The sequence below is a fragment of the Pezoporus wallicus genome, unplaced genomic scaffold (assembly GCF_028554395.1).
Source record: "Pezoporus wallicus isolate ANWC-B61680 ecotype Strahan unplaced genomic scaffold, APGP_CSIRO_Pwel_v1 contig_14703, whole genome shotgun sequence".
NCBI classification, from domain to species: Eukaryota; Metazoa; Chordata; class Aves; order Psittaciformes; family Psittacidae; genus Pezoporus; species Pezoporus wallicus.
This window is the reverse complement of record NW_026635616.1, coordinates 59,380-78,221: the sequence shown is the minus strand read 5'-3', so window position 1 is coordinate 78,221 and position 18,842 is coordinate 59,380. Positions and strand designations below refer to the sequence as shown.

Here is an 18,842-nt window from a genome sequence, read left to right as displayed (position 1 = left end):
AATAACACAAAAAAAATAACAAGCTGCAGAGTTGAGATCTGGTTGTAATAGTGTATTTTCTTTTAAAGAAATCCACATTTTGGATGCAGCCTGAAACACTGAGAGCTGTAACCTCATGGAAGGTCATAAACTGGTTGCTTATTTCACTGAGATAGTCCCTTACTATCTTGGGGTGTGGTGCTGAGTAGAATCAGAGTAGAATCCACATGCCTTAATGCCAATGTACTCTGCATGTAAATAGATCAGATCTGGAGAAGGGGAAGTGGTTGGTTGGTCAAAATTTAAAAGCTGATTATCTACTTGAATTTATATTACCTGTGTATTGTTGTGTGAGTAGATTGACTAAATCTCCTTTGGCATGCTATTTGATGTAAGATTTGTGCCATCCTTCACAACCTCAAGGTAATATTGTGAAGACAGGTTTAACAAGCTCATGAGGATAAAGGCTTTTATTACAAGACCGCTTCAACAACAACAACAAAAATTTAAAATCTTAATACTTGGAAAAAAAGTCCAAGTCTCTTTATCAAATGCATCGGGGTCATTCAATATATGTAATACATACACTACCACTGCACAAACTCTTGATGCCAGCTGAAGTTAATTTACACAGTGACTCATTCCAATGGCAGGTGTTTTCTATGATGTTCAAAGTTCTGGACTGAGTATGGATATGGTTTGTTAAGATGAAATATGTTTCATCACAAATCAGGCCTTCATGCTCTTATTCCAAATTTGCAGCTTTCTTCATTTGGTTATTTTGGCCTAGTCATTTAAGTCACTTTAAGACCTTTATTTGAGAGCATGTTAAGGTGCTAGAACATCTCTTAGGCTGTCTTTCATGCCTGTATGCCTCAAGTAGAAAATCTGTAGAGTGTTTACTTAAACTGTTTGGAGGGTGGCTTTGGAGTCCCATGCTTTGACTGTAATTACATGTCAGTATGGCAAAACTATGCAGAAAGAGCTGTGCCTTTGATAAATGATTTTTTTTTTGAGTAATCGAGGTCCTACAGTTTTATAAATGACTAAGCAGCTGAGCTATAGTAAATAATCACCACCTCTGTGCTCCTTAGCTGTTGTAGTTGCACAGTCTAGTATTCACTTAACAGCATCCAGTGACTGCTGCTCAGCTGATGTGTGTAAAAACACTGAAGGGGTTTTCCTTTAGCTTTTATAAAGTAAGGTGGTTGTAAAGAATGTTATCTGCACTCAGTATAATTGTATTAAGTAATGGGAGTGCTATTCTTCAGTGGTTATTTCTAGTAATCTGTTTGAGAGATTGTTCTTAACTGTAGAGTTCTGTGCTGTGCGGCTAAAAGCATGGTAGGAAAACAGTTAAAACCCCATGCTAATTTCATTTGTGTTATTCTCTGTCCTTCTGTTCAGGAACTTAAATGTCTGATAGCAAACTGTCTTTTATTTCTATTACAGTGGAGACAATGGATGCTGTATGACTTTGAACCTCTAAATGTGTGTTCTCTGGAACTCTTTTTACAGGTAAAATATGTTGATAAGTCACTTGTTTTCTTGTACTTACAGGTCTGTCTCCAGATCTCCAGTCAATGGAACAGATCCGGAGAATTATGAGACCTACAGATGTTCCTGACACAGGTGAGCAACATGGAATTTACTGTGAATGGGTCTTAATGATGAAACAGGTTCAATCAATTTCTCTAAAGGTAATGCAGTGACTTAAGGCAGACTCTGTTCCCAGTACAGTATTCCTTAAGGTCTATGTAGGGTGTGAGTCTTGTTCCTTATAATGGCTGAGTTATCTGATCTGTCAGAGGCTATCGCTCATGTTCTCTAGCAAAGTAGGATACTTTATTCAAGTTAGGGTATGTTATCTACAACTTTGCCTTAAAAGAAATTCCAGAAACTTAAAGAAAGATCAAATGAAACTAAACAACTAGGCTTTTTTTTCTCTACCTTAGTTAGGCTCACCCAAACCTTTTAGTCTGTCAAAGAATGTAATTGTTTAAAGCTTGCTGAATATTACTTACAAGCATTTAGGCTTCTCCCTACTTGGGACAAGTCTCCTTCCTCTCTAAATTTGAAAAGTATAGCTCCTAATTCACTGCAGATGAGATTTCAATTGCAGTGCTTTCTGTGTAATGTTGTTCTGAATGGTTTAATTAATCTTCTTCAATATCCCCTTTATTCCTGATTTTGTTACTAGTGGATTGGAAAGACTGACAGGCCATACAATGGAATGTTTTTTTTGAAGTGTTTATTTCAACAGTGGTCTGAAATTAACTTTCAGAGGAGATACCCTGTCTAAATGCTTTTTTGAAGCACAGACTACAATTAGAGTTAAGCCTTGGAATAGAATAATTCTACTTCCTGTAATGTTCCTCAGTACTGATGCATAGGAGTAACTCAGGGACTATATTAATGTATCTACTGTCCCTGTTAAACAGCAACATTTCTGTGCAAGATGGTATATACACACTTGACACTGAGAAACATTACTAGAGTAGTGAATGAGTGTTTCTGTAGTATAAATTACTACATTGTTCTTTTATGCTACTTATGCATTAAATGCATAACCAAGTAAATGTCAGTACAAATGAGTCAGTCTTTATAGTTATCAGAGCTCTCAGAAAAGGTACTTCTGTTCAACAGGCTAATACTACTGCTTGAGCCACCCCCACTTCAGGAATGCCCTTGCAGAATGTAGTTCTGGTTTCCATGGACACTCCACTAAAATCATATGTATTCTTAGTACCGCCTAAAAATAAGTGCAGAGATTAAAACAAATAAAAAAGGGGGAAAAAAAGAAAAAAGGATTTTGATCCATGGAGTGGTTTGCAGGCTTAATTCTGCTTTCAGAAGAAATAGCTGGATACTTATCAGCAGGAAAAATGAAACGTCCCCTCAGAGACGTGTGCGTATGGTATAGTGGCATAGAAGGTCTTGGCCTTTTGGACCTATTTAAGGCATCTGATATTACAGATTGAAGTCTTATGGAAAAATGAAAAATAAACTGAAGTGGTCTCACTTCTGTGACAGTTTCAGGCTGTCCTTAAAAGCTGTCCCTTTGTGGAGGGATGTCACTTGGTGAATGTGTGTTGATGCAGAAATTCTTGGTAGATGCTTGTGTGGCTTGTGCTGCAATGATTATTTTATTAAGATACCTTATTCTAGTCTGATGTAAAAAACATCTTTTCAATATCAATTTAAATACTTCTTGTTTTGGTGGCATTTTTATGGAATTTGGAAGCTGTTCACTCAAATCTGATTCTGTATTCCAACTTAAATCACTTGCCTTTGTCAAGTATTTGCATTTTGTGAGGCCAAGGTTTAAATCATGTTTTGGTCAGTGTTGCCAACCATTTTGCTATTAGGAAACTAGCTCCCTCCTTTGTGTAACCCTGAATGTCTGTATCAGCTGTGTTCTGGTATGCTCCTGGTCAGCCTGAGCTATTGCAATGATGTTGTGTGTTAAAATATAAACCTACTTGAGCAGCATAGCTTAGACAAACCTGTGGCAGCATTCTGCTACACAGCTGCTGAAGATTATAGAACAGGTTTCTCTGTTCCTGTGTATAACCCCTAAAGGTGATTTGATTTGGGGGGAGAGAATTAGAAGAGAAAGTGCTTCCTAAGCAGCTAAGACAAGCAGCTTCTGTCAGTTGTTGGAAATTCATGATAAACCGTTAGGGATTAACTGTTCTGTTTTGAAAAACGTGTTGTTCAATATAGAACTAAATTTCAGTAAAGTAAGTTTCTTGCCATATGCTGCCTGTGTTCAGTAGCTTATTTCTGGATATTGTATGTAAAATACAGTTTTATTTGCTCTGTTCTTTGTCTTCTGAAAGGAAATAAAGTCTTAGCTTCTGCTAGAGAGGAGCTGTGACAGGCACCGAAGACCATTTTAATAGCTGTATGTAAATAGAAAATGGTCTAGTTGCACAATAGGTTTCAGATATTAATTTTGCTTCATTACAACTTGTTATTGAAGAAATAGTGTCTTAAGCATTTTGTTTAGCAAATAACCAGATATAATTGTAAATCAAATCTTCTCGGTGCCAGATAAAGGAGCCTGCTGGCCTCTTTCACATTGTGAAACAATGCTCTGAAGTATTTAAATGCCTGTGGGATAGTCATCGGAGGCAAAGAATTTAATGGAAAACTATGAAATAAGTTTTGAATGTGTTTTTTGTTTGTGTTGCAGTTGAATTGGCCTGATTCTTTCTCATGCGAAAACGCTTTGAAAGTTCTTCGTATCAACTCCAATGCATTTGTAACAGAGAATATTTTTTGTACCCAGTTTTAACTCCAGATTTAGCTGACCTTATATTGGCATCAGAAAAAAGATCTTGACCAGTGCAAAAATAGCAGAGGGGTTTATTATTCTAATTTAGATTCCAGGCTGATTGGCAGGAAGCTTTAAGAGAAGTCAACAGTATTCCAAGCAAACTGAAAGTGTTATCAGAATTCTGCCATGTTATATTTTGACTAAGTCTTGTCAGGTTCTTCTTGTATGGTAAGAAAGGGAAGAATCAAATCTGTTCCATGTTCAGAAGCTTGTGACACAAATTTATTTGCTGTATTAGTGACTGGGCTTGCATAGGATTTTAAAATATACTGCCGCTTTCCAAATAAGCTTTCTTAGTGAGCTGTGAAGTTGATGGTTGCCTTCTAAAGTGAACACACTGCCGTACTTCTAAACTCCTCAAATATTTACTGTACACATGCAGAATATTACAATTAAATACTATTTCAAAGAACTATTTGACTCATTTCATCTCAAGTTACTGCCAGTGGTGAGATGAGGAAAAAAATCTCCAGACTTAACACAGTTCATATCTTTTGTCTGAGTTGCAGCTTAAGTGTTGCTGAATTTGTTGCCAAGGCTTATTTGCTTTAGGAGAGCTGCTCCGGTAAATACAATAGAACTATTCCATATTATAGCATGATACCTCCTAAGACTACCATCTTCATTTGTCTTATCTTTCAAAGGCTTGCTGTGTGACCTACTGTGGTCTGACCCAGACAAAGATGTGCAAGGTTGGGGTGAAAATGATCGTGGGGTCTCTTTTACTTTTGGTGCTGATGTGGTCAGTAAATTTCTGAATCGTCACGATCTGGATTTGATCTGTCGAGCTCACCAGGTATGAATTATGCTGCTGTTGCTTCTTAAACCTTCTCCTTCTAGATTTTATGTGTCTTTGCTGCTTGTCAGCAGAATATATTTGAAACTTCCTCATTGTGCTACTTCTAGGAAGAGCATATCTTGCTCATAAAGGGACTGTAATCCTGTGCACTTCTATTGATTTATATTGAGCTGTTTAATGTCAGTGACATAAAATGTTAACACAAGATTCTCACAGCGATGTCTGGTTTTCGTATTGTCTGTTCACTGTTTACAGTTAGTGTTGTATATGAATGTTAGAGGTAAAGTCCATGTTTAAAGTGGCAAAGTGAATTTGAGATTTACACTGAAGTTTCAGGGTTGTCCATTTCAGTAGTAGTCAGTTCTCTGGTAGTTGTGGCTTAAACTATCTGCTTTGCTTCATGGAAGTATTAAATGTGTTTTGAATGTTTCTATGAGCATGTCTGTACATGAAAGATTTCACAGTTACTTTCATTTTGGTTCCTCTATTTAGAGTACTTTGACATCTATTGTTTGAATTACTGAAATGTGCAGAAAGCAAGGTTATTTTTGGCATCATCAATATTTAAGTGGGTTTTTTGCTGTTTTTATTAAGTTACTTTAAGCAAGTGTCCTAGTTAGGTGGACACCAGGTTTCAATTTCCTGTATAACATTTCAGTGTCATTATTTAGTCAATTTTGAAAGCTCTCTCCTTTTTATTGTGTCACTTAGACTTGGGTATACTGTTGGAACCCTTGAATATTTCTCCTTGCAATTCTACTGCTAAAAAAACATTAGTGTATGGAATAGATACTAAGATTTATTAACTGCTGATCGAGATTGGTAGCAATATTTTGTATTCATGTAGTCACTTCAGCTCTTCATAGAAGGAGTGTGACATCCTTTAAAAGACCATGGTGACTTGACTGGACCAAATGGTGACTTGACTGAACCAAAGTGAGCAGTTGATGCACTGGTTGCAGTACGTTAAAGTGGTGCTTCTGTTTTGGGGAAGAGGGAATATCCTTAAAGATTAGTTATGCTCTTAGAGAAAATATGGCAGAACCACTGTGCTTTTAGAGCATCAAAATTCTAAAAGAGCTTACACTTGAAGTTTGTGTAGTCAATATCCATTGTAAGTAAAACTCATGTTACAGTTGCAGTGAAGTTGTTAGCCACACCCCATGTGCTCTGAACTAATAGGTCAGACATTCAAATTCTGTGTATAAGCCATAAAATGCTGGGAGTCTTCTAAATGGCAATGCATAATCAGACTTCAGGTATGAAAATGCTGAGCAAATCGATGCATATTTAACATTGGAAGTGTCAGACGAGTTAAGGTACCAGATTTGGCATTCAGTGTCCAGATAAGACAAAATGACTGAAATACCAAGACGTACGATAGCTTTTTGATGAGTTCTTGCAATCTCCTTAATACAAGTCCTGTTTGCCTCAGGACTGGCTTTTTTCTTCAAAATGTGCCTCTTTTTTTTTTTGATGTGAGCTGTATTGATTTCTGTGGTGTCCACAGGTGGTTGAAGATGGATATGAATTCTTTGCTAAACGGCAGTTGGTCACCCTATTCTCAGCTCCAAATTATTGTGGAGAGTTTGACAATGCAGGGGGCATGATGAGTGTGGATGAAACTCTGATGTGTTCCTTTCAGGTATGATACCTTTGTACATTAACTGTTGCATTAGGTGTTGGGCTATATGGACTGAGTCAGCTTGCTGTGGTTATAGTTAGTCTAAGGTAACATACTTGAGCTACAAAGAGGACTGTACAGCAGTCCATGATTAAAACTGCAAACCAACTGTTCTCCAGAGAACTATGTGGGATTTGTTGTTTTCCACACTCCTGCATATTGAGTTACTCCCTCTATTTGGATGCTAATTTAAGAATTTAATTGGGTGATTCTTTTTAGTCACACCTAGTGATTAGACTACCTTAATTACACTGACTAATGAACTAGTGGGGCCCTTCTAGTGTGGTTACTCTGATTAATCCATATTCTTTCCTGGACATGTTTTCAGCCCCTTTTCTTTCCCTTTCTCACCCCAATGTAGTAGTAGAGCAAGAAGTACTTGGAAGTAGTATTTCTGTTGTATGTAGGATTCAGAAATCTGTAGGCTTGTGATGTAATTTCCTCCCCATCCATGTTCCTGCTCAATGAGATTTGGTTGGCTTAACAGTATTTTATATGTTCCTAGTTGTCACTGACTCAAATGAACTTCTTTATTTTCTCCAAGATATTGAAACCGTCTGAAAAGAAAGCCAAGTACCAGTATGGTGGACTGAATTCTGGGCGTCCAGTCACTCCACCTCGCACAGCTAATCCACCGAAGAAAAGGTGAAGAAAGGAATAATGTAGAAACACCATCAGATCTGTCAAGGACAAAACTCCATATTACAGTATATAATGTGTGCACTGTAAAACCATCCAGCCATTTGACACCCTTTATGATGTCACACGTTTAACTTAAAGAGACGGGTAAAGGATCTTTAATTTTTTTTTCTAGTAGAAAGATGTGCGACACTGTATTGTAACAAGTATAGCTCCAAGTTCTAATATCCAGCATAGAGTTAAAAAACATATTAGGAAAAAACTATTGCAACTACATATTCACACTTACCACGGTTTTTAAAGTTGACCAACATCCCAGTTAAAACTTGATGTAATAGTTAAACCAGATGAGAGCATGATGTTCCATTTGTGTAATGTGGTCTTATTGTTGCTTGATTGCTTTTACTTTGGTTATTTTGTAGCTAGAATGATGCAAATATGGTATCTAGTCTTATTTCCTGGCTCTCTCTTTGAAATTGAAATAAGGAAGGGGCTGTTTAGAACAGCCATTGATCTCTTATCCTCCCCCTAGTTCCCTATTGTTCATAATAATGATGCGTAATAATAATGATGCCCAAATGTGTGCCCCGTTACACTGCAAAGTTTCTAGTATGGTAGTGATTAAAAGGCAAATTAAGTCCAAAGAGCCCAGACTGGACAGCTTGACAGCCAGCATAAATTGAGACAGAAAACCCTGTCTTGACTTTCTAACTTAAACTGCCACACAATTAATTTGTGCACTACACTATTTTAAATTATTGACGTTACACTGTGCTATGGCACTTCATTTAACTTAGGTAGGACAAAAATGGTATTGCCTATTAGTTGGTAACTTGATTATGTGGTACCTTGGCTTTAGTTTTATTAGCATGAAACACCTTTGGCATGCTTAGCTTCCAGGTAACTCCTTACCTGCATCAAAGTTCATCTTACATAGTTCCACAGAACATGAAGATCCTTATTTGCTAAGCCTTTGAAAGCTGACATTCTTTTTCATAAGAGGGTGTGCTTAAATGGATGTTCGTCAACGGACAGTAGGCTAGCTGACAAGTGGTGAGCTGCAAATGCTGTAGGAATGTTCAATGTGATTATAAGGCTTATATCACTAAAGATTATATCCTTTGGATTTTCATGATCAAATTTCATATACTGTTGTATAGACTTCTGCTTTGTAGTGTACTATAGTAGCAATAATTTCTGTACATGATCAAGAGTTATGCAGTATTTCTTTCCAGTTCTCTCCTTTCTCAAAAGAGTTAACATTGGCAAATTGCAAGACACAGAGAAGATAGAAAATTTATAGTAGGATATATGAAAGGCACAGAATTGTGATGCTTTAGGATGCAATACTTATTGGACATAACTACAAAAGCTTTTATTGAATATTGTCAAATTTGTAAGATTCTTTGGGGGAAGGCTTCAGATTTATACCATTCTAAATGTGCATCAGTAGATGTAAAACTCTTGACTTCAGTATTGTCTTTGAAAATGTTAAATTGAGGATTCTGATAACTTACGTTTTATGAACTGGCACATTATATAATGCAAGAGATATATTGATTTCTGACACGGTGAGCAAGTTCTTTAAAATGGATTTAAGTCTCTTTTCTAATTCCATTTTGTTTTAAATGCATATTTTAAATGTAGGTTTTTTTCATTTAGTAAAAGTTGTCTAATTCATTTGAATGAAGTCTGACTGGTTATTTTAACATACCTTACTGTTCCTCAAGAAGTGTGGAGTTTCATATTAAAAAAAAACAAACCCAAACTTTATAACATATATATTTTATTGATTTAGATTGGATTGGTCTGTGGTTTTGAACAGTGGTTTGATGTACCTCACCTTGAAGCAAGCACCAGAGTTTCGGTACATAAAACAGAGAAGTAGATTCCTTCTTGTATTGCTCAAAGAAATCTGTTATTGAAGGTCAGTGATGAGAGGTGTGTGAGCATACCATCAGTTTGTGACAAGGTAATTGATGAAATGTATTCTGTAAACCTTGACAGGCTAAAACTTCCTGCTCTGAGTCACTGCTTACTTGAGGTTTGGTTTTACAGGTTTTACCAAGTGCAAGCCTCTGTTATAAGAAGCATCATGTTACTAAGTATCTGGATTAACGCTTCTCCACTTTTCCTTAGTTTCTGGAACAGTGTCCTCTGTATCGTGAATGTCCAGGTGTAAAACTGTATGTTATCTGAGTACCTAACATGCTCGCTTGTGTTACAGATGCTGTGTCAAAAGGAAAATAAAGTCTTCAGGCCTTCTTGTATGTCCTAAAGAAATAGGAAGTTCTTAGTTTATTTTACAGCGCTAGAAAGCCAGATCTGATGGTGGTATTCTGAAGAATTGCTGGGTTTATATAGCAGCAATCACTTGCAAAGGATTTGAGTGCTGTTTCGACTTCTGGGGAGTTGGGATGTCTACTAACATCCATCATCATACTGGGGGGGGGGGGGGGGAATGGCTTAATAATGTTATCACTGTAAATATTATTATTGCATACAACAGGTAAACCAGGAGGATCAGATACATAACAGAACTCTCCATACCACTTCAGCTGATGTTTACCATGTTAATATAGATCTTCAGTTTGTTTACTATTTGCCCATTCTGGAAGAGGTAAAGAATGGAACCTGAATCTAATTATGCTCAGATAAAATGAACTCCTCCTGTGGAAATTGCTAGTGGTCTAATTGCTAACAGATTTCCCCCTCTGTAAATGTCTTGTCCATACAAGTCTAAAATGCCACTACATAGCATAGTGTTAGTGCGCTGGGAAGTTACAGGAGAATTCTCAAATGAGCTGTTAAACCATTTCAGGGTATTTTTGTGTGTTCCCCCTACCCCTTTGAAGGTAGTATTTCTGATTTCATAGCAGAGTGTAATGTGGCACATAACCTCTTGTCTCCTTGCTTTTTGGTTGGCAGGCATTTTGTGATTCTCAAACACTTGAGAAATGTGTGCTTTAATCTGATTAAAAATACTGTCCCAAGAAGTGCTTCTTGGGTCTCTTTTGTGTTGATTCATAGGAGATTCTTGTTTTTACGTGATGGTTTTGTGGGTGTTTTTTGTATGCTTCTTAGTGGTTAGTGATTTCTCTTCATGGAATATTCATAATTTCTGCTTTAAAGAAGAAAATGTTTCATATAGTTGTGGTTATTATGCTACTCTAATATCTTGAATACAATCTGATCTAGTTCCATAAAATGTGTAGAAATAGACTTACTGAAAACACTGTACATGTCTTACGCTAGCGGATTACATTCAGTTGGCCATGTTTGGACACATACCAAGTATATGTGGCTGCTGGAGTTTGAGTTCATCTTTTTGCATCTAGTTCACTGTTAGGTGTCACCAAGCTTCACCATCCTGTTATGAAGACAGTTTGTGTTTGTACTGTATCCTCTGTTCAGAGAGGAGCAAATAGGTATGTGTGATCTGGCTTGTATTATCCCAGTGCAATGCATTGCTGTGCATTTGGCTGGGAAACTCCGATGGAAATTCTTCAGGTCTTTGGAAGGAAGTTGGTTTTGTTGTTACTGGCCTACATCCTTTTTGTAAGATTGCTTGAAGATAAAGATCTTTGCTGAGTTTCTGCCAGAAGATGGTAGAAGTAGGAGCTGATGAGCAGCAGCCTATGTTTATATGAAGAAATGTTCTTGTCTGGCTTATCTTTTGGTAAGCCCAAGAGGATATTGCCATCATACTGTGGAAGCTGTCAGATTAAATGACTGGAGCTGTATGTAGTTAGTTTGGGGTTGGCAAACATACTTTCTGCTGTGTAGTAATGAAAATATAAAAGACACTAGTGCTGTCTAACATGCTTGAACTGAAGGGGACCTGAAATTAATTCTGTTTTGTGTAGCTGGAATTTTCAGAATCTGTAGATGACAAATATCCCATGTTTGGCCTTTGGTGTGAAGCTCAAATCTTAACAGAAAAGGGTACCTACTTTGAGAAGGCTTATGTAGATAACAGTTGCAAAAACCTAGCATTTAAGCAGACTCTGAATTTCTTCCTGGTAAACTGTCAATGGTTGTATCAGTGCCTGGTGTTTCTGGAACTTTCCTTGCTGTCAGGTTTGTTGGAGAAGACACTTTATACAAACCTAACAGGTAGTATTACAGCTGAGCAGAGAGCAGAGGCAAAGTGATACTCTCAATATTGTATTGCTTTTGAACTTGCTTGAGTTGTAACTTGATGCGCGATTGGCATCCGTCTGCTTTGTAATGTACATGAGGATAAAAGTGAATATTTGGCTTCAGATTAACTGGTGAAAAGGCAAGGGCGAGAGAATGTCTCCTTACACTGAAGCAGAGATGATTACAGTGCAGTCAGATGTCTCCATCTCTGAGTCCACATGGGCTAATAACATGCTTCAAAGAGCATTGTGTTAATCAAAACAGAATTGTGATGTTCACCTACACAGTTATTCTAGTCAGTAAGGAACTCAGTCAGTACCAGGCTTAGGATATTTAGGCATAGCCCTGGATGTCTTCTGTTTGCTTATGCTCATTAGCAGTAGCAGCTTTCAAGATCCCTCTCAGCACAGCTGTATATTTTTTTTCTGCCTGGATCATACATTGATCTTGCTTGCTTTGTTCTAAGGTTTGGTCAGGGCTTTGATGACAGCATCTGATGAGATGGCTGCATGCAGCTCGTGGGCTAATAACGAAGTATTCTTCTCGCTGCATGTCTCATGATTCAAGCTGAAGGAACCTCAGGCCATGTTGAACTGAGCACTGGAATACCACATGACAGTAAGTACAGTAAGGAAATTACGAAGATAAGATGCAGGTTTGGGTACTTCAAGGTACTATGTGTCTGCCAGGTTCTCGTCTTCCATGGATTTCTGGAACTGGTAGTGCCTGAACATCTTCCTTGTAGAGCACTTGAGTTGTTGGGAAATGAGCAAAAGTCACTTGTGTATCTTAGAGTGCCTTTTCAAAATAAATAATAATGATCTCACCATGTTGCTTAGTAATAAGGACAAAATTTCATTGTTTCCTGGTGTCCTGTTTTTGAACTCATTTAATCTCTGCACCTGTGTTCCAAGAAATAAGAATGCAAAAACAATTCAAAATAGCTGTTTGCCACACAAGCCCTTGCCAATACGTGGCTGTAGTAATCTTTTCCAAGGAAAACTCCTACTGCTTCTTGAAACAGTCTGAACAGGTGGAGCTTTAAACAGTGTACACTTGCTGCATGTGGCCTAGTCCAGCCATTTTCCTAGGTTCTGCTGCTGCCTTAGGTAACAGAATCTGCAGCTCAAGCTGCCTGTTCAGCCTACTGCACACTTAGTCCTAGAAGCAAGCATATCAGAAAGCAGGTGCTGACTAGATCCAGCTGTTAGTACAGATCAGCAAAAGCTATTCTGTATGTTCAAGTGGAGATTTAAGCTCTATGTTAAAGGTGAGAAAAGGTTCCAGGCAGAGCTCTAGAAACAACAAGCACCATTTGAAAAACCCTCTGTAAATAGGATAGACATGCCCAGATGTTAAGTTTCAGTGTTTTAACTTAATCTGAATTACTGTTAACTGGAGGAAGTAAATCAGATAGGCAAAGTAACAGTTACTCTACTCTTGCAGATAGCTGATACTCAAAAATAGTGTATTTCAGAGAGCAAAATCATTAAATTACTGGGGTTTCCCTTGGTAGAGTTGTCTGCTCATGGTGCTCTAAAAGGTTTGCATCTTCAGGCTGCAAGAGAGAATGGTGTAGATGGATCCAATTAATTATTGAGAAGGTTTAGCTAGGAAAAGAAGCTGGTATCTTGTGAACAAACTGTTGCAGCTCATGACATGAAGCAGAGGAGCACACACCATTGATGAATGCAGGGGAAAACCTTGGCAAGTAAACATATTCCAATGTAATTTTTGTACCCATTACTTTGAAGTCTCAACAAACAAACTGCGATGTGAACAGTATTTCACATTGCTGTCTCTGGCTCCTTCCTAGCAGCATTTGTACAGTTCTTTGTGTAAATCCCTCATTGTCTTTGTGAATTTCTGGTCGTGTATACATGAGTAATTTTCCACTAGCTACCACGGAGTATTTTATGTTTGTATTTCACACTAGTATTCCTGAGTCGCTTCTTGCACTTTCCACAGATAGAATGTGAAATAGACTGTGAAGTGCTGGGAGAGGGAGCGTGTTACAAGAACTGCATATTAATGGCCATCTTAACCTCACCTTAATCGCATCTAGCTTCCAGGAGGCTGGGTAGGAGGATGAGCTGTAAGACTTAATGCCCTATTCTGTTGAAGTTAGTGATGGAGAACAAACACTATTTAATTCTTTCCTACTCAAGGCTCTTGCCTAAAGGTACAACAACAAACTGAATACTAGTCTTAGAAGCTTTTGCCTTGCCTCTTTACCACCTAGAGTAATAAGAAGATATACTGTTTTCCTTGCTCTATCTTGTGTATACTAATGCTATAGAAGAATTTAACACAAGTGCTTAAGGAAAAACACCCAATCCAGTTGAGGTAACTATTTTCTTCAAGTTAGAATCGATTTGGCATCCGATGCCATCTAGTGGTAGAAGGCCAGTGGGTGAAAAGCTGTTACTGCAGACTTGGCATGTTTATCCTGCGCTTGTCTGATGTGGAAACCTTATCCCTTGATCAGTGCTGAAATACATTCATGCTTCCTAATAACTCGGATCTTGCTGCATTGTAACTAGGCTTACCTCAATTAAACGTACAGATTTATTTCCCTTAAATTTGGCTGACTTCTTGAGGCCTCTTAAAACTATATGAAGATTCTGAAGGAAAAAGAATCAGAGCTGCCATAAAAAGCATAAGAAAGTTGGGTTTTGTCTTGGGCAAAGGTGTCCAGGTTTCTTTCTCACCCTGGAATCTTCTTTTCCCAAGTCTAAATAAGTAAGGTGGGATTCTTTGTATAAATTTCCAGTGATTGGAGGTTGGTGCAAAATACGTAAGAAGTATTTTTAGGTCTGGTATAAACCAATGTAACTACGTAGGGGGAGAAATAACTGGTTCTGGTTTAGGTGTGGAGAGCTAATTGGGAGGTGGTATCAGAATAGGGCTGATACTAAATTTCAGTACCTTATCTATCCAAATATTACATAATGTGTTGCTTTTAGTTAAGCAGTTCTTACTCTGCTCCACCCATGGGCTTGGTATCACAGGTTTATACTGTTGAAAACACCTGCAGAGTATAAGCCTGATTTGAGGGAATCATTTGATACTTAGCCAGCTTCCACTAGTCTAAAATGAATTGCTCTTGAAAAGCTGTATCTACACTAGTGTGTTAGTTTGGAGCAACTACATGGTTTTGAATTGAATCCTCCTGATGGTGCTCATGTACCTGGTTTGGATGGCAGAGCCCATACTGCTGTAGGCAGATTGGACATTTTGGTTTTGTTTCACACGAAAGAAATTTGTTCCTAGTGTATGTCCATGGTGTCAATGATCCAAACTACTTTGTGGGCCATACCACTGTGAAGCACCCCAGCACGGATGGGTGCACTGATAGAATGAAATCAAAATGAGAAGAGTGTATGTGACACTGAAGTGCTTCCCATGGTGTGTAAAGTCAAACTGGCGTTTGTGCTTCTGACATTGTCAAGAGTCACTGCATTCTGTTACTCTACTGTTCCACAGTCTACCCAACATTTTCCTCTTATCTTTTGCATTGTTTGTTGTAATTACCATTGCTCTGATGTTACTGTTTTTTTTTATTGTCTCTCTTTTCTGACTGATGCTTCTACCCAGTGGTGGCAAGGTCTTTTCAGCTTCCCAGGCGGTTCAAAGGCTGCAACGAGATGCTCATTTTCAGTCTGTCGTGAGAGGGCTGAAATCTTTGGTGGCTGGATAACCTAGCAGCAGCAGGAAGAGGAGGCTGTGCACCTCAGCAGTCAAGGACTAGCAGAACACCAACAGTTGGGGTATGTGTGCAGTTCATGAAGGTGGAAGAAGTTGTACTGAAGAGAGGGCAACAATCGTATCTTGAAGCAATACAGCCTCATCCCCTCCATAAATGCTGTAGGGCTAATGACACCACACACAACTCTAATAAGCAGTGATGACAAATAGTGGTTGAGGGTGTCTGTTTACTTGGAATGGAATGCAGTTACCTGCTAACTGCAGTAATGTGTTTTCCTTTCCACATTCCAGCAAGCCTGAAAGGTTTCATGGCTGCCCTTCCTTAGGCCCAGGGAGCAGCAGCGTGAAGCTTGTCCTGGGGGAGATGTGTGGTCACTTCAGGATCAGAGGCTTAGATGTCAGGTACAGAGCTGCTATTTCAGCAGGCAGTCTGCAGTCATGGATTTGTGCCCCCAGAGTGGCAGCAGAGAAAGGATGTGTTGTCCTGCTTGCTGGCATGGTTTTGTTCCATATATATATAGCAGTCTAGGGGGAGGTAGACCAGCTTGTGTCACAAGAATTTGAGGTGGTTGGTTACTAAAGGGAGGATGTGCTGGAAGGTGTGCTGATCACCACTGTGGCCTGAGGCAAAAGTGAGAAGGGAATAGAGAAGGAAAAGCTTGGAGGCAGCCATGGCCAGTTACCTAGAACTTATAGCTGACCTGAGAGCAGTTCTTGGGCAGCCTGCATGCCAGACTTAAAGCTCAGGAGGAGACTGTGGGAAGACCAGTATCTTCAGGAGACATTTGGTTTCTCTCCAGAGTTCCCACATTAAGCTCTTCGGTAGTGACTCACAGGCCAAGTGCAGGAAAAAAGGAAAGCAAAGGTCAGCTTGACTCTTCTGGCAGCTTTCACTCACCTCTGGTCTTAAGATACCCTCTCTACTCGCATAGGTGAGCATGAGGCAGCGTGGCATGGAAGCACACTCCATACAGAGCACTTGCTAATGCTCTAGTGTCGCACTCTTTAAGTTTGATCTGTCAGTCCCTAGCGGGCCATGTTGAACCCCTAAGAGAAGTTTGTACTGGCTTGCTCATTCCTATATCTCTTTCTGTATCCCTGAAGCTCCAGGTCCCACTGCCCCCCACCCCCGGCCCCTGTTTTTTCATCCATGCAGGGATTATGGGCCCTCTTGGGGAATCAGTACAATTTGTACGCTTTTGCTGAGCCATTCCAGTTCAATTCAGGTATTCTAACCACTCAGCTTTTGGGGTTTCCACCTCACATTATTTCTGTGGCTTTCTAGGGTGCAGACTGAATCGTGTTAAAGCTGGAAGGGTGTGATAACTGAAAAGGGTACTTCAGCAAAGTCTAGGCTCAGAGTAAATGGATACCCTCAGCTTTCTGCTGCATTATTGGGTCAGACATGTACAGTGGGATGAATAGCATGTGTCTGGTTTCAGCTCTTACAGTAGTATCTGGTAGTTGAGAAAAAATAACAGCTTATGCCCTCAGGGCTCTGCGATGTTGACCTGAGGCTGTGAGGCAGGCTGGGAGAAAATGGAGCAGCTCAGGTTTGTGGTGATAGGATTGCGCATACCTTGTTTGGCACCTCTAGGAATCATGCAAGAGCTTGACTGTCATGTACTTATACTCGTCAGGCACCAGTTAGTTCCCCTACAGTGCTGCACGTTTAATTTTTATCAGGTAATAGAGAAATTTTAATGGCTTCTGTGTCTCCCTTAAAAATAAACGCAGTTCAGAAGTAAAGTTTGTTTCTCAGTTATCAAAGTGGCCAGGAGGGGGCATCAGTGTACCACAGAGAAGCGTTTGAGCCTCAAACCGGCGCTTAAAGGACAGGAGCTCTTGCTTAGTCAGTCCCCATGCCTGTACAAGGAGGCTTTGTTAGGTAGCTGAAGTGCGGTATTTTTGTCTAACTCATCTAACCCACAAACTAGTTATTTGCAGGCAATTATGGGCAGATTTTATTGTGATTGGATGTGGTAATTTTTGTACACAACTACTTGAACTGTATTTGTGTTGTTGCCTATTAATGTACATAGGAGTTTTACAGACGTCACAGATCTCCTCAGTCACTGGTTTTAGTGTCCTGGTCTTCAAACTGAAGAAAACTGGGGTGGATGAAGCTTATAATATTAATGCTTTATAAATAAGGAATGTCTGCTCTATGCTGCAGATATAATGCTTTCCTATCTCCCGTTCATGGTAGCCTGTAATCCACAAGTATCCAAGCAATACATCTGCTTAACAGTCTTTTAAGGTAGATAAATATGATGGTAGAAAGCAAAAATACCAAAGGACTTCTTGAGTGTGAGGACTAGAGTGAAGATGTGAGAGTTCCTGTAGGCCTGCAGTCTGGGTTAGATTCCTTACTTGAGGACAGCATGTCCTGTGTGCAATACTGGCAGCACTAGCCACCATTTCCTAATAAAGGGTTCTATTTTGCTGTGGAACTTTTCCAAAGCTTTGGTTCTTCCTTAGTTTCTTATTTTGATTTTTTTTTTTTTTTTTTTTTATTCTCTACTTTAACCTTTTCAAAGAATGAGCAATAAGAAAAGACATTTTCTCCACCAGTATCGGGGACACTGCTTTGTTGTCATATTTTTGCTGACCCACAGATAACACCTCTAAGCAGTAGCTGAAGAAGACACTGCAATCCCCCCTTCACAATGGTGGTGTCATACTGGCAGCATGTACTGGGCTGCTGCAGGACAGTAGCACTGACCTGCAGGGTTAATGTGCAGTGTTATTGTTGGCTGCTCATCCTCCTATGCTGATTCCTACTACATGTCGACCTCTTCTGTTTGTACTTTGATGCCTGCAGTTCTTGGAATCGGCTCAACGGAGGAAGAAACTGTACCATTGTGAGACAAAGAAAAAAATCAGGATCCTTGCTCTGCTTTATTAATAGCACTTACCAGAGGATGGATGACCTGTGCTGTGCTGGGATGCTTTAGTATCCTGCAGTGATCTTCCATGTGGTTTTGATAGATAATTTCTACTAAGACTGGGGATGAAAGCATCTGTGCATTCTTCCTGCTGGAGCCATTTATTAGTATTCTGTGGCTGCTTGTAGCTGTGGAAGATTCAATGTCAGCATTTTGTCAATGAGGGAGGAGTTGGATTTCTAGAACTTCACAAGATGCTTCTTGCTGTTCCTCTGAAACTTCAAGTGACTAATTTTCTAAACCCCGGTTTTGCATTTACTTTGCATACATCCCATTCTTTAGGAAAGCAGCACATATACTTGAATTAAATGACATTAACTTGTGGTATTAAGTCATTTGTCCGTGTAAGAGAGAGTGCACATTGCCATGTACAACTTAATAGCAAAACAAGGACTTCCAAGTGGAGAACATTGGAATGATACACATGCTTTGAAACAGGCATCTAGTTTATACTGGAAACAGCACAAAATTCCGCTCTGAAGTGACATTTGGAAGTCAACTGTTTTCCTAAGTTTCCCTATAGGAAAAAAAAAAAGTGGGGTGCTCTGGTTGGTGCTTAAACTCTTGTTTCAGTCAGGCTGATTTCTTTTGTTCCAGGAA

At 39.1% G+C, this 18,842-nt stretch overlaps 1 protein-coding gene across 1 annotated transcript in view; it reads left to right on the top strand.

Moving 5' to 3' along the window:
* Window positions 1-9,123, top strand: part of PPP1CB (protein phosphatase 1 catalytic subunit beta) — a 30,030-nt gene extending 20,907 nt beyond the window's left edge. The window contains exons 5-8 of the mRNA XM_057397020.1: window positions 1,540-1,611; window positions 4,966-5,117; window positions 6,631-6,765; window positions 7,349-9,123. Of these exons, the coding sequence (XP_057253003.1) occupies window positions 1,540-1,611; window positions 4,966-5,117; window positions 6,631-6,765; window positions 7,349-7,453 (464 nt within the window). The 3' untranslated portion in view covers window positions 7,454-9,123. The remainder of the gene's footprint in view (window positions 1-1,539; window positions 1,612-4,965; window positions 5,118-6,630; window positions 6,766-7,348) is intronic.
* The last annotated feature ends 9,719 nt before the right edge of the window (window positions 9,124-18,842 follow it).